Here is a 19620-nt window from a genome sequence, read left to right on the forward strand (position 1 = left end):
TCTTCTTGGACCTCATGATGCAGAGATGCCTTAGGTAGAAAATCTCTGCAAGGTGTGGCGGCAGTGGCTCCTTCTCTTGACCACCATGGGGGTGCAGTCAGAAAAGCCATTTTTTTTCCCCAGCCTAAACCAGGTCCAGTGTTTTCTGAGGAGTCTCATTACAATGCTCAGCAAGATTTATCTATCATTCTATCCCCAGCTCCCACTGCAGTGCCCAGAACATGGCAGGTGCCCCTCTATTAAATCCTTATTTTTAAAAATTAGACTAGTAGAGATTTTTTTATTTTAGAAGACAGAGACATTCTTCTACTGAATCCATGCCCTTTGCACCCTACTGAGTCATTTCAGCTGACCTGGATAGGCAAGCTGCACAGGGGCTGGGGACTGTGCCTCTGAGTGAGTTCCTACAGATGACTAATGGGCATAGCTATAATCTGTGCTGACATTAAAATGAAGCTGCAAGACTTGATTATGTTCCCATTAGAGCTCTTAACTCATCAGTGATGTCAGGCAGACTAGATTGCTTCATGTTTCTGAGCCCCAGAACCTTTTATATACATAGAAAAGAGAACATTCACTAGAGCCTTGCCATACCACTGGAAGGGTTGGCTGTTGCTTCCATTGCAATGGCCAAAATGGTGGCTTTGCTAACCTTCTGATCCCAGGGCTCCTTAGAGAGTTACCTCGTAACCCCACATATTTTAATGAGGCCATATCTGGAGATTCCTTTTCCTCTGATTTTCCAGGGAACAGCATGCAGCTGCCTGGGTGATGAATGCAAGAATCCATGATTTGGCCTAATACACCCCTCAGGTAAGAGCCCTCAGTCTCCCTTCTGTGCAGCAGCCTGGCCACTAGGCATGTCACTGTGGCTGCCAAAGCCCTGCTAGATCTTCAGGTTCATAATGCTATTTGGTGGTTGGCCATAGATGTTTTGGGCATGGAGTATGGGCTTTGGACTGAATTTTCTTTCCCTTTACAAGTCAGAGAAATAGGGGAGGATTCAAGAGCCAATGCCAAGCTTGTCCATTGTGTCTAGCTTCACAATGGAGGCCCTCTTCTTTTTCTGGAAGCCTACTGAAGATTTGTCTGTAGGCCAGCCTTTCCTTGTTTCCAGCCCCAACAAGACTGCAGATTGAACAACAGTCACTTAGGAAATCCTCCCTGAGGCCCACATCCACCTGGTGCCATGCTGGGCACCTGCAACACAAGGGTGAGTCAGACACCATCCCACATGGTGACCAGCTACCCAAACTTCAGGCTGTTTCCCCCTGGAGGGAAGTCCAAGCACCCATACTCCATGTGCCTCCCATCTTCATTGGGTCTATTTAAGGCTCCTTTTTTGTCTTACCAGAAAAGGTCCATCAAGCACATTGTACTGCACCCTACCTCCTACAGCATCACTGTGGAATGATTTGGCATCACTGCAGCTGGCCAATCTGCTTCAGTTTAATTCATACATTCATCCATCTGCCTGAGAGAAGCCAAGGGCTGCCTGCCTCCAGGGTGTGCACAACCATGGGCTGGGGGCAGTCATCTGGGGCTGCAACAAGCCCTCACACAAGGATCTTTGAAACCTTATAGCCTGTGGTACTTCACAGACTCCTTCCTCTTACACCTCCGTCAACTGCTTCTCACACTGCCCATGTGGTGTGAAAAAATGAGGACTTACCCCATACCCAGAAAAATAAAAGAAACTGAGGCTTATAAAATTGAAGTGAGAGTCACGCACTGCTAAGTGAGACAGGGCATGGACCTAGTTCAGATAAGCCTGGTGATTTTTCCCCTACCTCCATGCCACCTGTCTTGGAGAACCAGTGGCCAATTCCACACCACTCTGGTGCTGTGCCACCCTCCCCTACCGTATGATCAATCACTCATTTCATTCATTCTTTTATATGGTCATGCACAAGTCTTCATTGAGCACCATCTTCTCATTGAACTTATAGTTAGGTGGGGATGCAAAAGCAAATAAAACCCAACCCCTGATTTCGCTCAAAGGCTTCGAGAGCCATGTTCAGCTGCCCCAGTACAGGGGGAGAAATGCTATAACAGATGTGAGCATTAGTGCAGACGGAGCATGGAGGAGTGAGTGGCTTCCTAGGAGTATCAGGGAAGGCCTAGTTCAGGATTAGACACGTATGCTGGCTCTTAAAGGAATCAGAAGCTTTTCAGGAAAGCAGAGAAGGGAAGGCACGTCATTCAGGGAAGGTGGCAGGAATGAAGGGTCAGAAAGACTAAGGCAAAAAGTGCAGTTCTGTGTGGCTGGTGCTTTGGCAGGGGGAGCTGAAGGGAGATTATTTGAAATTACAGCTCAAATCCCAGCTGTGATGGGTAGAAAGAAGGTTGGACTCTGTCTGGGAATGATTGCCATTTGAGTGTGGAGGAGAAACAAAAAGATCAGACTTGTACTAAAGAGGAATTATTAATCTGGCAGAAGTCAACAGGATGGATGGATGGCAGGAGAGAATGGAGGCAGGAAACAGCTGAAGAGATTCACAGAAACAAGAGGCCAGAAGAAATATGATGGGGACTACAAGAGTGACAGGAGGGAAAAACAGGTTCAAGAAACACTGTGTTACGGAATCAACAAGCTTGGATGACCAACTAGGTTTAAAATGGAAGAAAGAAAAAAAAAATCACACATACAAAAATGACTCCCAGGTCCCTAACTCAGGTGATTGCATAGGTAAAAGCTAATAGGAGTCAGCATTTATTATGTACTCTGGGCCAAACCACTTATATGCATTATTTCTTACAAGCCTCTCAATAAACCTGAGAAGTAGGCAGTATTATTGACCCTAATTTTACACATGAAGAAACTGAAGCTCAGTGACCACGTTCTTTGCCCAAATAAGTGGTGCAGCCCTTCTGTCTGATTTCCCTTCTCTCAGGCTCCATACAGACATATATCAGGTTAATACTATCTATCTTTAGGGTAGACTATAAGACAATGGCTCGGGCCGTAGATTGCTTAACCACAGACACAGGGTAGAGCCGTCCACAGAATCCGGCACTCTAATCAATGTGGTCAGACTCAAGTGTTTCCTACTGTCCTCAATCACACATTTATAAATAATGCCCTGGGTTGTAATGAGGCTCGCCCAGTGCCCCCACATAGTAGACACGTGTGCCTCTGGAAGTCCATGAGCAACCAAAGTTCTGGTTATGTTCCAAGAGGAGAAGGACATGCTTCCCTTTGTTTCTTGAACATGTGGTACACTTCCCTACCCTGCCCAACCCCATCCACTTCCTAAAGGCCCACCTTGTCCTCTGTTATAGGTCTGAGGCTACCGGCCACAGGCTAGCAGCCCCAACCCATCTGTGCAGGTGGACCTCTGCCCTAGAAACTGCATTTGCTGCCCCATTAATTCCCTGTTGTCCCCACAGTCCAAGCTGCAAACTCACAAATTGCTACCCTCTGGAGGCTCTAACCCTGCCCTCCACCCACAATAGATGCAGTTTGGGAAGAGTTGAAGCAACTGCTTTAAACACTGGAGAGGGCTTCACTAGCTTTGCTGGCATATCTCTGCAGATGTAGCTGCTCAGGAGGGGCCCCCTGGGTATGGGGAGGGCAACAGGGCAGAGGACTCGGCAAGCTGTTCTTTTGACTCTTCCCAAACACACCTGTTTCTGGCAAATTCGGCTCATTCCCGGTGTCTCAAGACTCTTGCCTTTATACAGTCTTATTCCATCAGGCCTATGCAAGGTTTCCCATGCCACATTTCTGTGATACAAATCAAGGCTGGGAAAGCAAAGTGTTACTATTGCTCTCTGCCCACCTTCAGGGCATTGTGGGGGTATCAATACACAATACACATTAGTTTAAAATCCTTGAAGAGGAAAACCAAGGAAACTCCAATTCAAGCAATGTTTTACATTCATGGCATCAGCTGTTTGGAGCTGGTTAGGTGTTTCATCAGTGTTCTCTCAAAGCTCACCCCAGTCAACGGGGATTTTTCTGCTGAGACCCTTTGTTCAGGATGACATTTTCACACAATGCACAAAGCACAGGCCAGCGACAGGGTGAGGAGGAAGGGATGGAGTGAGTGGGCCGCTCTTGTGGCCTGGCGAGGAAAACAAGCTGAAGACACGGCCAGGAGCAGGAGGCTGCTGAGGAAGGTGGTTCGCAGCAGAAGGGAGTCACACAGCCGGAGCAGCAAGAGCACTGGCACCAGAGCACAGGAGCACTTCCTGGCTTTTCTGATCCAAATCACGGGAAATCTGTTCCTGGAAGAAATCCAAGTATAAACAAACAAGCCCTATGAGACAAAAATAATAGTTCATTGAGTGTATTAGTTTACCATTGCTGCTATAATGAATTACCACAACTTTGCTGACTTCAAACAGCACAAATGCATCATCCTCTTATAGTTTTGGAAGCCGGGAGTATAAAATCAGTTCCACTAGGTTAAAGTCAGGGTATCAGCAGGGCGGGTCCCTTGCAAAGGCTCTCAGGAGGAATGCTTTCTCTTGCCTTTTTCCACTTCCAGTGGCCACCTGCATCTCTGGGTTTGGAGACCCTCCCTCCATCTTCAAAATGTGTCATCCAAGGGCTGCTTCTGGCATCACATTGCCTTCTTGTCTCCTGCTGCATCCCTCCTAAAAGGAATATTGCGATCACATCCTGCCCACCGGACAATCCAGGATAGTCTCATCTTGAGATCTTGAAGTTACTCACAGCAACAGAGCCCCTTTTGCCATAGAAGGCAGCATCCACAAGTTCTGGGTTTTAGGATGTGGGCATGTTTGGGGAAGGGCATTATCCAACCTACCACAATGTAGACTTACTAGGTGGTCATCTGTTCAGGGGCAAAATGGAAAGAAATCATTGTCAAGGTCAAAAAGCTAATGAAAAGGCCACAACAGTCTGGACATTGTTGAGAGAGCAAAGGCTCCTGGAGCTTCGACGTGGCTCTTGGGGAATCTCAGTAGTGAAGGTGGCTGGTCCCCCCACTGGAGAAGCTGTCTTGTGGGTCAGTCTCCTACATCCTAAAACAGTGACAACAGACATTCATTCTTTTTTTCAGCACTCTCTGAGCACCGCCTCTTTGCCAGGCCCTATTACCAAGCTGCAGATTGAGACAGCGAGACATGAGCTCACAGTCTGTTTCAGCAAAGTAGTAAAGGATGAGCCAAACCAGGCGGAACATGGGCATGCAAGGGGCACAGCCAGAGTGTGCAGGGGTGCCGAGGAGAGAGGGGAAGCACTGCCTTCTTGGAATTCCGAGAGCCCAGACAAACGCCTGCCTTTTATCCTGCCCCAAAGGTTAACCAAGGGGGATGTCTGCTGCCTCTCCGGTAACACGGAGGGAAAATAAGAAGGGGGAATGGAGGGTAGAGGCAACCACTAAGAGAGCCACAGGAAAAACTGACGTGCCCAATGATTCCACAGCCAAAAACAAAGAACAATTGATTGAATCGGAGGGAGAAAATTAAGTTCATTCTTCATTCACTCATTCATTCAATAAATGTTTATCGAGCCCCTACCAATTGCCAGGCACTGATCGGAGGCTTGGGAAACAACAGGACCTAAACCAGACAGAGCAAGTCCTGTCCTCCTGGTGCTTACACTGTAGTAGAGGGAAAGAGTAAGCAAATAGGGAAGATACAGAGTATGTCATCTGCTGACATGTCTTATGGAAACAAATTAAGCAAAAAAGGGGCACTGATGGAAAGGACTGTTCTTGCTCCTTCTCCAGGAGCATCTCCCATGTGCCGGGCGAAGTGCTAAATGTTGCAGCACAGAGAGGCATTCATTCATTCATTCATTCATTCATTATATATTTATTAAATGTGTGACAGTCAATTGTGCTCAGCCCTGGAGAAACAAGGTCTCTGCCATAATGGGACTTCTAGACTAGCACAAGAGTCAACCATTTAACAATTAAATATACAAGATGTATAATTACAAACTGAAGTTAAAAGACATGAATAGAATATAATGTGTACATCGACTTAATTGGAGGATTGGATTAGGCACCTCTAAGGGAGAAGTGATATTTGAACTGAGACCCAAAGAATGTAGGAGTGAAAGATACAAACAGTCGTAATAAACTACTGTAATTAGAGCAGTATGGTACTGGCAGAGGGGTTGGGCCACCAGATCAAAGGGAGTAGGAAGACCAGAACCAGACTCAGACATACATGAAAACTGATACATGACAGGGGTGGCATTGCAGGTTAGTGACCAGGCATGAGTAAGTCAACAAGTATTACTGACACAACACATTATCCACATGGAAAAAATTAAGTGGGATCCCTGCTTTGCATCATATACAGAAATCAGTTCCAGGGGGTTGAGAGGCGTAACTGTTAAAGGAAAAACTTTTAAGTCTTGTCAGAAAAAATAGTATCTTTATGATCTTGCATAGGACTAGACAAGCCACACAAAGCACTAACCATAAAGGCAAAAGATTGGAGATTGATGCATTTGACTACATTGAAATTACAAATTCAGGGGCACCTGGGTGGCTCAGTGGTTGAGCGTCTGCCTTTGGCTCAGGTCCTGATCCTGGGGTCCTGGGATGGAGTCCCGCATGGGGCTCCCTGCAGGGAGCCTGCTTCTCCCTCTGCCTATGTCTCTATGTCTCTCATAAATAAATAATCTTTTTAAGAAAAAAAAACCCTGCAATTCATCAAAAGACAGAGAGAAGGGGAGGGAGGAAGGAAAGAAGGGAGGAAAAGAAAGGGAGGGAGGGAGGGGAGAAAGTTGCATACCAGGAGAAAATATTTGTAACTGATATAACTGACAAAGAAGTGGTGTCTGATATATAAAAGACCCCTAAAAATTAGTAAGGAAAGACAACCCAAGAGAAAAACGGCCAAAAGTCATGAGCAGGTATTTTTTTCAGGAAAAAAAAAAAAAAAACCACCATGGGAAATACACATAGGAAGGATGTTCAAACTTCTCAGCTATTAGGTTCACAAGCCATCACTGAACACTTATTAGATTGTCACTAATGAAGATATCTTACAATAATAGGGAGGTGTCCACTAAGTATGCGCCTGTGCTGGCGTGTGTCGGGGGCTGGGGCTGGGGCTGGGGCTGGGGCTGGGGCGGGAATCCATTTCTTGGCTTCTCGGTTTCCCTCAGGCCCAGCGGCAGGGATTACTTTAGCCGCCAGCACCGGGAGTACCCATGGGGAGGGGCTTACCGGGGTTCTGACATGTGCTGCGATGAACCCCCGTAACCGTCTATGCCTGCCATTCGGCCTCCTGCGGATCTGGTGTTGGGGACTTGTCACCTCTCTCCCAGTAGAGGATACATCGACGGGCGCTTTGAACAGGACTTAACTCCTCCACACCCGTCGGGCGAGCACCCAGCGCTGGGCCAGGCCCCCGGAGGAGCTCACTATGCGCGTCCAACGAATACATCCCCGTGCTCCCCGAGCCGGCCTGGACCCCGCTCCTTTCACCAGCACCCCCCTTCCTCCCACTGGGGCGCCCCTCTCCCTTTCTCCCACCTGGGCACAGCTCGGACAAGGCGCAGAGAGGAAGTTCTCGGTCGGGCGGCTCAGAGAGCGCTGGGAGGGGCGGGAGGGAGACGGCACGAACACGCGCGGGACGGCCCCTGCGAACGGGGCGCCCAGGCCCCCCTGGTCACGCCGCTTGGCGCGTGCGGAGAGCTCTGCTCTGCGGGGCCGGCGGGGGGGGGGGGGGGCGGGGTGTGTGCTGTGCGCGTGCGGGGCGCAGGGCGGGGTTACGGGGGTGCACGGAGGGGACCGGGGCTGTGCGGGGCGCGGGGCGCGGGGAGGGGTCAAGAGGGTGCGCAGAGGGGAGCGGGGGCTGTGCGGGGTGCGGAGGGGTTACGGAGGGTGCGCAGAGGGGGGCGGGGGCTCTGGGGGGCGCGGGGAGCGAGGAGGGGTTACGGGGGGTGCGCAGAGGGGGGCGGGGGCGGTACGGGACGCGGGGCGCGAGGAGGGGTTACGGGGGGGTGCGCAGAGGGGAGCGGGGGCTGTGCGGGGTGCGGAGGGGTTACGGAGGGTGCGCAGAGGGGGGCGGGGGCTCTGGGGGGCGCGGGGCGCGAGGAGGGGTTACGGGGGGTGCGCAGAGGGGGGCGGGGGCTCTGGGGGCGCGGGGCGCGAGGAGGGGTTACGGAGGGTGCGCAGAGGGGGGCCGGCGCTGTGCGGGGCGCGGGGCACGAGGAGGGGTTATGGGGGGTGCGCAGAGGGGGGCGGGGGCGGTACGGGACGCGGGGCGCGAGGAGGGGTTACGGGGGGGTGCGCAGAGGGGAGCGGGGGCTGTGCGGGGTGCGGAGGGGTTACGGAGGGTGCGCAGAGGGGGGCGGGGGCTCTGGGGGGCGCGGGGCGCGAGGAGGGGTTACGGGGGGTGCGCAGAGGGGAGCGGGGGCTGTGCGGGGTGCGGAGGGGTTACGGAGGGTGCGCAGAGGGGGGCGGGGGCTCTGGGGCTCTGGGGGGCGCGGAGCGCGAGGAGGGGTTACGGGGAGCTGCGCAGAGGGGGGCGGGGGCGGTGCGGGGTGCGGAGGGGTTACGGGGGGGCTGCGCAGAGAGGGGCGGGGGCTGTGCGGGGCGCGGGGCACGAGGAGGGGTTATGGGGGTGCGCAGAGGGGGCGGGGGCTGTGGGGCGCGGGGCGCGAGGAGGGGTCACGGGGGTTGCGCGGGAGCGGCCGGGAGCGCGTTGCCAGCCGAGCGCCTCTCCGGCGTCGGCCAGGCCTTCCCGGTCCGCCAGGGGAGCCCCGACGCGCCGCGGCCCAGCATCCGGCCGCACTACGACATGTTCGGCGTCTCCCTCCGGGTGGGTGCCCGGGGCGCGGCGGGGCGAGGCCGCGGGAGTCCGACGGGGCCCCGGGCGGGCCTGGCGGGCGAGGGCGGGGCCGGGGCGGGGCCGGGGCGGGGCCGGGGCGGGGCCGAGAGCCCGCCTGAGGGGCTGCAGGTGAGCGTCGGGGCCTCCTTCGCCTGCCCCGGAGGGTGCCGCTGTGTCCGGAGGCGCTAAGGTACTGGAGCACCCCCAAGTCGGAGGTACTCACTCCAGCCCACGCCCGCCCGAACCTGGTTGGGGGGTAGCGGGGTAGTGAGCCCCATCCTCTGCCTAGCTCTCTGCAGCAACCACCTGCTGGAGGCCACAGCGCCTATCCCCCTCATTAGTTTTGTCTTGGGGGGCTGGGACATTCATTTTAGATTGTGGGTTAGAAGCAGTGCCATCCGGGGTGCCTGAGTAGCTCAGTGGGTCAAGCTTCCCACTCTTGATTTCAGCTCAAGTCATGATCCCAGGGTCCTGACATAGAGCCCCACATCAGACTGAGGTGCTGGGCAGTGGGGTCTGCTTAGAATTCTCTCTCCCTGTCATTCCTGCCCCCCCACCTCGATCTCCCTCTCTCAAAAAAAAAAAAAAAAAAGGAAGGAAGAAAGAAAGGAAAAAAAAGGAATGCCATCACCTCAAGGAGGGGACTCCCAGGACTTGCACACTTGCACCCTTGGATATACCAGATTGGAGACAGATGAATAGGAAGGGCCTGGTGACATTAATTCGGCCTGGCTTTGTCTGATTTGCAGCTGATTACTCTTTACCCTCCAGATCCACCATAGGCTCAGCTTGCATTCTGCTTTTGTTTTAAGATTTTATTTATTTGAGACAGAGAGTGCATGGAGGCGGGGGGGGGGGGGGGGGGGGGGGGGGTGGGGGGGGGTGGGGGGGGGGGTGGGGGAAGCCGGCTGAGCAGGGAGCCGTGCTGGATCCCAGGACCCTGAGATCATGAGCTGCGCCCAGCTGTCTGGAGGCAACCAGGCGCCCTGCATTCTGTTTTATTACCTTTCCCTCTGTCTGGTTTTTTTTTTCTGGGCACAGCCCAGCTTCTTCTGTGCCCTTGGGGGAGGGTGCTGCTGTGCCTGAGCACTGTCCTGCCCAGGACCTGAACTGCCCTGCTCACATTGTGTCTGGCTAGGACCCATCCTTGCTCCTTGCCATCACTGTCATTGGGGTCACAGTGGTCCTGTTGGCCTTGAGGAACATGAACTCAAGGAGGAAACAGATCACCTTACAGGACTCTGAAGCCAAGTACCCGCTGCCCTTGATTGAGAAGGAGGTAATGGAGTCAGCCCATCCCCTCCACTGTCGGCCTGTGAGAGAGAAGAGGACAAGAGTGGTGGGGAATGTGCTGGCTGGGAAGGCAGAGCAGTGGGACAGGCCTTTCATGCCCTCCAGTTTGCCTCGCACTGCGTGTGTGTGTGTGTGTGTGTACGTGTACGTGGGAGACTACGAAGTGGAGCTCCTTTCCCAGGCATCTGAGTTGCCCAGAAAGGCTTTTGTAAAGCTGACAGAGCCAGCTTTGTTTTCTGTTTTATAGCAAATCAGCCACAACACCTGGAGGTTCCGTTTTGGGCTGCCCTCATCAGACCATGTCTTGGGGCTTCCTATAGGTGAGTGGAATCGGGTTATCACCAGGACTGGGCCTTGCAGGCACTTGGGGTGTGGAGATTGTCCTGATACCTTTCCTAAGATAGGTGAGCTCAGAGATGTAGGGAAATGGGTTTGGGGACTGTCCATTTTCTTTCTCATTGTTTGATTTGGGCTGACACAGAAGTGATGTCTCAAGTGAGCATGGAAAAGAAGTGAATCTAGAATCAGAAGGTCTAATATCTCATCACAGGCTCCTTCTGGGCAACCTTAGGCAAGTCCTTCAACCTCTCTGAGCCTTGATCTATGAAATGAGGTTTTCCAGGCCTACCTGCCTCTTGGGTTCTGAAGGTAAAGTGACTGATGGATGTGAAAACTGAGAAAGTGCAAAGTGCTATACGTGTGGGGGATGGAAGGAGCTCATGTCACCTATAGATGGGAGAAAGGCCCAAAATGTGTGGGGAGGCAAGGAGGGAGTCAGGTGTTTTCTTCCCTGCACGGTATGTCTTTTCAGCAGGGACCTTAGACCCACACAAGGAGGGACCATTGTGAATAACCAGTCCTAGCGGTCCTAGACTCTGAGTTATCCCACTTCTAGTCTGTGACACCACCAGATGCCCAAGTCCCCTTAGGAAAGTGGAAAACCTCTGCTGGGTCCACAGCCTGGGGATTCAGAGCTCTGTACAGACTGCCAGTGCTGCTTGCCAGCCTGGTGGAGACCCTAATCCATGACCTACTTGTCCTGTGTGTGTAGGACGCAGGACCTTGACCTCTCCTGTCAGGTCATGAAATTACCCACCAGGCAACCAGCCTGGCCCCTGAGCCTCCTGCTTTCTCTGTCTCCATTCATGAGAGCTCGGTGTCAGCCTGCCTTCCAGCCCTCTGCCTGGCCTGTGAGGTCAGTCCTGTTGGCCAGAAGGCTAAAAGAATGAAAGACAATGAGAAATAGAATTTCTTAGAATCTGCTGTCACTCACGCCCTCCTTCGCCCTGATGTAGGCGGTGCAGAGGCAGTTCAGAGGCTTCTCAGACACTCGGCTACAAGAGCTTCCCAGCTCAGCTGAAATGAAGTAGGTGGGATATGGGGCCTGCCAGGGCAGCCCCATTTTCTTGGGGACTGCGCCCAGGTTGGCTGCATCTGAAAGAGCCTTTCTGAGGTCTCCAGGTTCACCTTTGTTCTCAGGAGGAAGCTGCCTCAGGCATTTATTTCTGCCTGTTCTGGATGCACAGCCAGGCCACAGCCAGAGTCGCTGGGCTTGTCCTTTCTTCAGCTTAATTCTGGTATAGGGCCTGTTCTTTTTTAAAAAAAAAAAAAAAAAAGATTTTATTTATTTATTCATGGGAGACACAGAGACAGAGAGGCAAAGGGAGAAGCAGGTTCCCCACAAGGAGCCTGATGCGGGACTGGATCCCAGGACCCCGGAATCACACCCTGAGCCAAAGGCAGACGCTCAACTGCTGAGCCACCCAGGCGTCCCAAGTCCTGGCCCTTCTTAACCTGGAGCATTTGTAGCTCAGGCTTTAGGGCCTCCTCAGAGACAGCGGCAAGGATTCCCAGGGCTTACACTCCCAAGCAGCTCCTCTCCTCTCCCCCTCCCCCCCCCCTTTCCAGCTGCATGTCCCATCTTTCCCGCATCAGTTTCTACTCCCTCTGATGGCACAGAGCTTCGTCTCGCCTCTGTCTCCTGGCAGCTCTTGCTGGCACTCCTGCCCGCTCCACTCTTTGCTGTGGTCACCGAAGTGTCCCACCTTAGAACCAGCAGCAGCCTGAGTGGCCCTGCCCATCCTGGGGCACTGGGGTGTAGTGACATGATCCACGGCTGTGTGGCCATCCCTGGTCCATTTGGTTCCACGCCGGAGGAGCAGAATTCCACGGCTCAAAACTTTACTGCTGCCCCCCAAGCAGAGCCATAGGCCTAGAAGACACAGTATTCTTTCTAGAACTCCTGGTTTGTGGTGTCCAAGTCCTGGGACCCAGCGTGCCTGTGAGCCTAGGCTGGCCCTGTGCTGGGCAGCACGAGGCAGACCAGGGGGCGGTGATTCGTTCACAGACTGCAGTGATCCACCCAGCTCAGGAAGAAATGATTTTGTGAAGGCAAGATATTTTGCTCTAAAAGGGGAACATACCTTTCTGTTACTTCTGATACTCAGCCTCCAACATTACCAAGCTCTTCCTGTTCTGGAGAGTCCCTTGACACAGTAAGCATGCACGTGAAGCTCACAGCTCCACTGGGATGGAGGCAGGGCAGGCATGTCATCGCCATCCACCCAGTGGGGTCAAGTGACTTGCCCAGGGTAGTATGCAGCGTGACAAGAGCAGGCCTAGGACCCAGGCGTCCTGGTTTGAGGCCCCTCCCTGCTTGGCCCTGCTCCTGGGCACCCTGCCAGACTGTGTGTTCACCTCCCTGAAGCTCAGTCCTTTATGGGAACCCCGGGTCCTGTTGAGGCTGGCTGTGCTCAGATTTAACATTGGAGGCCTTTTCTGTAGGTAACTATGTCCATCTCTTGGCCAAAATTGATGGCGTTATGGTGGTCAGGGCTTACACGCCTGTGTCCAGTGATGATGACCGAGGCTTTGTGGACTTGATTATAAAGGTAAGTGGGGCCCACCCTGTCCAGCTGCTTCACCCTCACACACCTATTAAAGGTGGTAGGGTGGAGAAGGGACACATACCCTGGGAAGGCCTTTCCAGAAGGGTCATTTAACTGTGCAGCTGATGACTTGGTGAAGTCTTCAGGGCTGCTTAGAGCAACTGTGAATGCCAAGGATTTTCTCCAGTGGCAAATGGAATTTTGAATTGTATGCAGCTGTGGTCTCGGGTCTGATGGTATAAAAATCAGGCTGCCTTATTTTTCAGGTCTACTTCAAAAATGTGCACCCCAATTATCCAGAAGGGGGGAAGATGACTCAGTATTTGGAGAACATGAAAATTGGGGACACCATCCTTTTTCGAGGGCCAACTGGTCGCCTCTTCTATAATGGGCCAGGTATGGGGGTGGGAGTGTCACACCGGACCTCCCGCTGGAAGGAAGAAGATTCCTGTGGTTGTTCCATTGTTATAGAAAACTTCTCAGGGTTGGGTCCTGTGGACTTGTCCTTAAGTCTTCATAGGTTCACTCATAGCACACACACTTGATGAGATTGTAAGCTTCATTAAGGCAGGGGAGTGCTGGGGTGTTTCCTCATGGAGACTGGATCTCCAGCACGATGCCTGATACATAAAAGGTGCCTCCTAATGCTGCACAGTGGATGGTTGGATCGATGGCATCCACACTCGTTTATTTATGCACACATCACCACTGACTCGCTCACTCACTGTGGTGGCAGAGTGCTGTGTGAGGCCTCCCTCCTCCCTCCGAAGAAGAAGAGGTTCAGTGAGTCCTCAAGGAAGCCCAGGGTCTATTTCCACTTCATGCACCAGGGCAGTGGAGCTGGTGGAGGGGCCACCTTGACTCGCTTCTCTGGTTGAGAATGGTGTGGCCACTTCCTCGAGTGGACTTTCCACCGGGGAGTCCCAAGAAGAGCCAGTGATCTTTGGCAAGTTCTCAGGCAAGAGCTCCAGAAGTCAGAGGGGTCCTCTTTGTTTCCAGGGAACTTTTCAATCAAGCCATACAAAACAAGTGAGCCTGAAAAGAAGCTGGTCAGTCACCTGGGAATGATCGCTGGGGGCACAGGTAAGAGGCTTCTGGGGCTTTGTCCACAGGGTGGGCCTTTGGAACTTAGAGTCATTTGATCCTAGAGGAGATCCTTCCATGGCTGTTTTAGATGCAGGTGCAGGGTTGATGACAGGCCTGGAAACTGACCCCACATGCCCTGCTCCCCTGACCCAACAGGGTGGCTAGCCCAGGAAGTCAGGCCGGGGAACATGGGGAGTCTGGGGATCGAGCCAAATAGGCCCAAACATGGTCCCCCAAGGGCTCTTGGATCCAGGTCAAGCCTGATACTCCTCATCCCTTGAAAATAAATATCTGAGAGAATAGAACCAATGTGTACGGATGCCTACAACGTGCCAGGCACCATAATAGGCGCTTTAAAAACAACCACATTTACTTGTCATTAATTCTGTTGTACATACATGGACACTAAAGGCTCAGACAGGCACTGCACTCACCCTGCTCAGACGGCAAATGGGGAGGCTGGGTGTGAAACGCAGCCAGTTTAGAGCCAGTGCTCCTTCCATCTTGCCACGTGAACACGAGAAAGGGCTTTGGACTTATTGCTGCGTTAGAAGGGAAAACCAAAATGAAGGGGGTTTTCCACTTTGAGTTTTGGGGGCAGGCACGAGAAAAGTAGGATTGGAGCTAAGGAAGCTGTTAAGGGCCTGCAGGCCAGGGCTCATGGGCATCAGAGAGTGGGGGAGAGCCCCTAGCTGTGTCCTGCCTGCTGCTGTTCCAGGGATCACGCCCATGCTGCAGCTCATTCGCCACATCACCAAGAACCCCAACGACAGGACTAGGATGTCCCTCATCTTTGCCAACCAGGTCAGTTCTGCCCAGGGGAACCCAAGCTCGGAGCGGTAGGCTGGAATGTTTGCTGAGTGGCACTTCACATATGTCCTTTCCCTGCTTGAGCTCTAGCTGCTGGGGTGTCTGTAGCCACAAGGGTGCTTTCTGGGCTCGGCCAGGGGTGGCTGTGAAGGAGTAAAGGAGTCTATGCCTGGTTTCCCACTTGTTTTTGGCTTTTTTTTTTTTTTTTAAGTCCAGGCCTGATTTCTCATTTTTTTTAACTGTCTCCCCCACCCTATGAACTAAGCTGTCCTTCCTTTCTTAATGTGTAGTTCTGTTTTTGTGCGTATAACATCATAGATGCCTGCAGTAGAAATTTCAGGAAATACGGAAGTATATAAATATTTGACATCTTTTCTGTCTTTTCTTTATACATGCCGTATAGTTACAATTAGTTATATATTGCTTTGTTTTTTCATTATTACCACACAAGCATTTTCTTCCCATCAAAATTCTATATTTTTGTCTGTATCAAGTTGTACCATAATTTACTCTAACTTCTGCATTCACATTTTTTTTTTCCAGTTTTCACAGTTGTAAAAGACCAAATGAATGATATTGCCTAGGCCTGTTGCCTTTTAGGTTATTTTCTTAAGTAGAATCCCAGAAGTGGAATTGTTGGCATTAAGAATCGTGAAGAGTTTTAAGATCCAGGTCCTCTGTGCAGTACCTCTGAGCTCCTGAGAAGTTTCTTTGGTTTTTGATCCCTTTCCCCAAATGAAGCTCCAACCTTTTGTGTTCCTCTGCTTTAGCTCTCCACTGCTGTTACGTTAGGTGGTACCTCATATGTTACCACCTTCACCGCTTGCACTTTTCACTGAAGATCCCGGGCGCACACGAGGCTGATTCCATCTGAGTTCCAGCCGGGTGGCTATACCTGGTGCTCAGTGTAGATGGGGTGGCGGGGTGCTGGGAACCTTGAGTGAGGCTGCCCTGCCTGGTCTTCCTGCTGGAAGGCAGTCATCGCCTCTGCCGGAGGTTCCCACCTCCTCCACCCACAGGAAAGAGGGCTGGTGGTGCAGGAGCTGCCACAGAACCTTGGCCCCAGAAGTTCTGGGTGGGGTGAGAGCACTCCCACTGAGTGGGGGCAGCTTGGGCAGAAATGGGCTGGCCCAGGTGCCCAGTGTGGGGAGAAGTGGTCCAGCCCTGGTGGGGCTTTGCTCATGGGGCTTCTTTTCTAGACAGAGGAGGATATCTTGGTGAGACGGGAACTTGAAGAAGTTGCCAGAACTCACCCGGACCAGTTTGACCTGTGGTACACCCTGGACAGGCCTCCTGTTGGTACGCTCCCTGTTGTCCCCATTGTGGTTTAGCTCCAACCCTTGACCCACCTTAGGAAGTAGTCCCTGGGTTTGTTTGCTTCTTAGGACTGGGCTGGGGGGGAGGGGGAGCTGAGACCTTCAGCTCTGTCTCCACATGGGAAATGGAGGGAACTTGAGGGAGAGAGGATTTGGAACAACCTGCTTGTAAGAGCCATCAAGGGCAGGCGTGTGATAGCTCAGCAACACTCCATATGCACATTGAACCTCGGGAGGTTCTCGAGGGACACTGAGGACTCCATGCTACACTCAACATGGCATCCCAGAGAATTCACACCCCCCTGCATCTAATATGGCCATGGACACCATGCCCCCTTACCACCCAGCCTCTCCTGGACAGCAGTCCTCATATGCTGAGCTCCAGCCCGCTGCTACAACCCTAGCCAGCACCCAGCTGCCACCCATGCCCTGTGCCTTCCATGGCTGCCCCTCCTACCTCGTGAGTTGTGCCAGCCTTGTCACATAGCTCACTGCCCAGAAGAGGGTGCCCCCCCCAACCAAGCCACAAGCCCCGAGGCCTGCTCCACCAGGCACAGTCCCAACTCAAGGCCTTGATTCACACCGCACCTCACTGTAGTGTCCTCCATCCCTGACCATGCTTGGTGCACCAGACACCACCTGGGGGCCTCAGAGTCCCAGAGCATGGGATTTGGGGTCCATAGTGAAGACAGCTTCCTGGGCCTCTCGCATCTTCAACTTCCCCGCTTCTCTGCAGAGAACAACAGTGTAGACTTCTAAGTGTTGGAGAGCAGCCTTGCCTCCCTTCTTTGGGAGGGGGGCGGCAGGAGGCTTGGGGTCAGGGGCTTCACCCGGCACCCTCACAGCTTTTTTCTACTACTGCTTACTCTCAGGCTGGAAGTACAGCTCAGGCTACATCACGGCCAACATGATCAAGGAGCACCTCCCTCCTCCGGGGCAGTCCACGCTCATCCTGGTGTGTGGCCCAATGCCCCTGATCCAGACAGCTGCTCATCCTAACCTGGAGAAACTGGGTTATACCAAGGAGATGATTTTCACTTACTAATACCTTCCTTGCTCCAAGCAAATTTGCCTGGTCCCTTTCATCTATTTCAGAGTGAGTCCCGCCTCACAGCATTAAACAGGGATGTGTTCACAAGTGCCTTGTAATGCACCGGGGGCACATGGCTCCTCTCTTGGGCGTGGGCCTAAGCAGCGTTCAGGGGGCTGGAAGCAGACTGCTTTCAGAGGCCTCCAGCTTGGGAGGCTTGAAGGAATTCCATTTCAGTGTCTTTCCCCAAAGTGTAATGAAATCAACTTCAGGACAAAGCAGATAGCTCAGGACATGTGGCTCTGTGGGGGTCCAGCTAGGCAGTTGGAGGGCCTTGGCCAGCCCTACGTGGGAACAGCCTTCTGTGTGTCCCAGGGAGGTCAGAACTGGCAAAAGCAGAAAATTCCAGAAGAACCCAAGTGGGGTCATGTCAACTCCCAGTAACTCTCTTCAATTCTCCCCTCTCCAGAGTGTTCTAAAGTCAGACCTACCAGAGGGCCCGGGCACCCTTCATGTGCACTCTTCCTTCTTTTGTAGGAGACCCTTGAAATGGGAATGGTGTTAAAAGGCATTAGGGCCATCGCGAATCCACAGGGCGGGCGGGCTCCAGCCATGCTGGACTCCCTGTGCTTTGCACAACAGAGGGAAGCAAGGGCCCTGGGTTTCTTAGCTTCTGGATGCCAAGTCCTGTTCTGATCTGGCAGCGGGTGGTGGTTAGCACAGAAGCATCTGAACCTTCAAATGAGACTAGGCTCCAGGAGTTATTCCCTCAATCCTTCCCATTGCTAAACCCAAGCGATACAATGACCACCATGTCCTTGGCTGTCCGCTGCCAGGCTGACGCGCTGCTCCGTTACCTGCGAGCAGGTAAACGCTTCCTGCACTTTAGTTCCTATCGTTCTCATAACAAGCCAGAGATTCCGTGGGGATTTTGTTCTCCAAGTTACAGCTGAGGAGAGACTCTAAGACGAAGTTTTTGTCCCCAGGTCATTCCAACAGAAGGTGGAGAAACTGGGTTCAGACCTGGGCATTTAATTCCAAGTCATTCCCTTTCCACAAGAACTGGTATTGTAGTATTGTTGCTGCAGTGGGTGTCACTGGGTGTGTGCATGTGTGCACGTGCATGTGTGAGGGGCACAGAAGACGGTGAGCCAGCTCTAGAGAACTCATTTGAGTGCAGCTGTGCCCTGCCTATGGGTGGTCTCACAGAGGGAGCATGGGGTGCAGCAGGAAGGGGGGCATGGGGGGGAGAGGCTGCAAGCCTTTACCCATCTGTGTATTCAGTGCACCCTCAGCAAAGCCCTGCTTGGGGAAAGATACTCCACTGGGCACAGTATGAGGAGTAAGAGCCCACCCTCATGTTTTTCTCTAACACAGATTTTACCCTGCGTTGTCCCCTGCTTTCACGAGCTCCCACCTGGCCACCCGTGTCCTCACAGGGACCTGGCTCACAGGGCCTGTCCTGATCTGACTCGAGCTTGACATCACCAGGTTTTTCCTTTCCTGGGCTTCCCACTTTTACCCCATTTTGTGGCCCCAGTAGTTCTCAATGAGGGGCAGTTTTGTCCCCCAGGGAACATTTGGCAAAATCTGGAGACATTTTTATCAGAACCAGAGGAGGGGTGTTGCTGGGGTCTAGGGAGTAGAGAGTGCTGCTCACCATCCTACAACACACCAGACGGGCGCCATCACAACAAATTACCCAGCCCTAAGTGACAGTGGTGCAGAGGCTGGGAAACTCTGCTCTAGTCTTAGCAACTTTGGGCACTCGCTAGGATGTACTGGGATGTTCCAAGGCCATTTGCCTGGAGCACCTTTTCCCACTCTGGTGTACTTGGGGAACCAGATTCATCGCTGAAAACCAAGTAGCCCCTCTTCCTGGAAGCCTTCCCTGTCCCCTCCCCCAGCTCACCATTAAAAATGACAACTAGTTTCTGTCGGAGCATCTGTAACTTTCAGCACACACTTGTTTGAAACAGAGGTGTACCCCCGACCCCTTGTCAGCACCCTCTGACAAGGACCTTGACACTCATGCCTGTATCTCCAGCTCTGCTTGGCCCAGCATGGAACATGCTTAGCCTGCACACACGGAGGGGCGAGGGGATGGGGAGCGTGGCAGCATGGAGTGCCTGGGCAGCTCGAGGACCAGGGTTTGTTCTGACTCCGGGCTGTACGGGAGTGTGCCCGCAGCAGGTGCTCGGTGCGTGTGTGCTGAGTGTGGCTGTGCGAAGGGAGAAAGGCACATTACTTCAGGGGTCCTAGGAGGGGCCCGGGCTGAAGGGCAGGCAGCGCAGCGGGGCCCAGGGACCTCCAACCAACACATCAGCGAGGGCTTCCTGAAGGAAGCGGGGTCTTGCTAGGCCTTGACAGGCAGAACTTGGCCTTGTGAAGGGGGGACCAAGGGGGCAAAGACCTGCTACAGCGAGGAGGA

General features: G+C 53.0%; 1 protein-coding gene and 1 long non-coding RNA gene across 4 annotated transcripts; one reads left to right on the forward strand and one right to left on the reverse strand.

The window, feature by feature from the left end:
* On the reverse strand, positions 1-7414 carry LOC140594404 (uncharacterized). The gene is made up of 3 exons (XR_011995099.1): positions 7158-7414; positions 4327-4602; positions 1-4230 (listed from the first exon to the last, which is right to left on the reverse strand). It is a non-coding gene; the product is annotated as an uncharacterized lncRNA (long non-coding RNA).
* A 1429-nt stretch (positions 7415-8843) lies between these two features.
* CYB5R2 (cytochrome b5 reductase 2) lies at positions 8844-19131 on the forward strand. 3 transcript variants are annotated; one of them, XR_011995101.1, is made up of 11 exons: positions 8844-8981; positions 9905-10045; positions 10307-10379; positions 12844-12950; positions 13214-13343; positions 13947-14030; positions 14752-14837; positions 16043-16142; positions 17032-17255; positions 18176-18254; positions 18567-18687. XR_011995101.1 is itself a non-coding variant. In XM_072725717.1 (9 exons), the coding sequence occupies exons 2-9, from the start codon at positions 9971-9973 to the stop codon at positions 17202-17204; spliced, it is 828 nt and encodes a 275-aa protein (XP_072581818.1). In that variant the 5' UTR covers positions 8850-8956; positions 9905-9970; the 3' UTR covers positions 17205-19131. The 3 variants fall into 3 exon arrangements, 1 of the variants encoding a protein (XP_072581818.1); XR_011995102.1 differs by lacking the exon at positions 8844-8981 and having other exon boundaries at positions 9887-10045; XM_072725717.1 differs by having other exon boundaries at positions 8850-8956; positions 17032-19131.
* Positions 19132-19620: the final 489 nt, after the last annotated feature.

This window comes from Vulpes vulpes, chromosome 11, assembly GCF_048418805.1.
Source record: "Vulpes vulpes isolate BD-2025 chromosome 11, VulVul3, whole genome shotgun sequence".
In the NCBI taxonomy this organism is placed as follows: Eukaryota; Metazoa; Chordata; class Mammalia; order Carnivora; family Canidae; genus Vulpes; species Vulpes vulpes.

Bases quoted from the DNA above. Each gene is read 5' to 3' on its own strand.
- CYB5R2 (XM_072725717.1), top strand. From the start codon at position 9,971: ATGAACTCAAGGAGGAAACAGATCACCTTACAGGACTCTGAAGCCAAG. The intron at 13,344-13,946 runs GTATGGGGGTGG...CTTTGTTTCCAG, and splicing joins CCTCTTCTATAATGGGCCAG to GGAACTTTTCAATCAAGCCA. The intron at 14,838-16,042 runs GTCAGTTCTGCC...CTTCTTTTCTAG, and splicing joins CCCTCATCTTTGCCAACCAG to ACAGAGGAGGATATCTTGGT.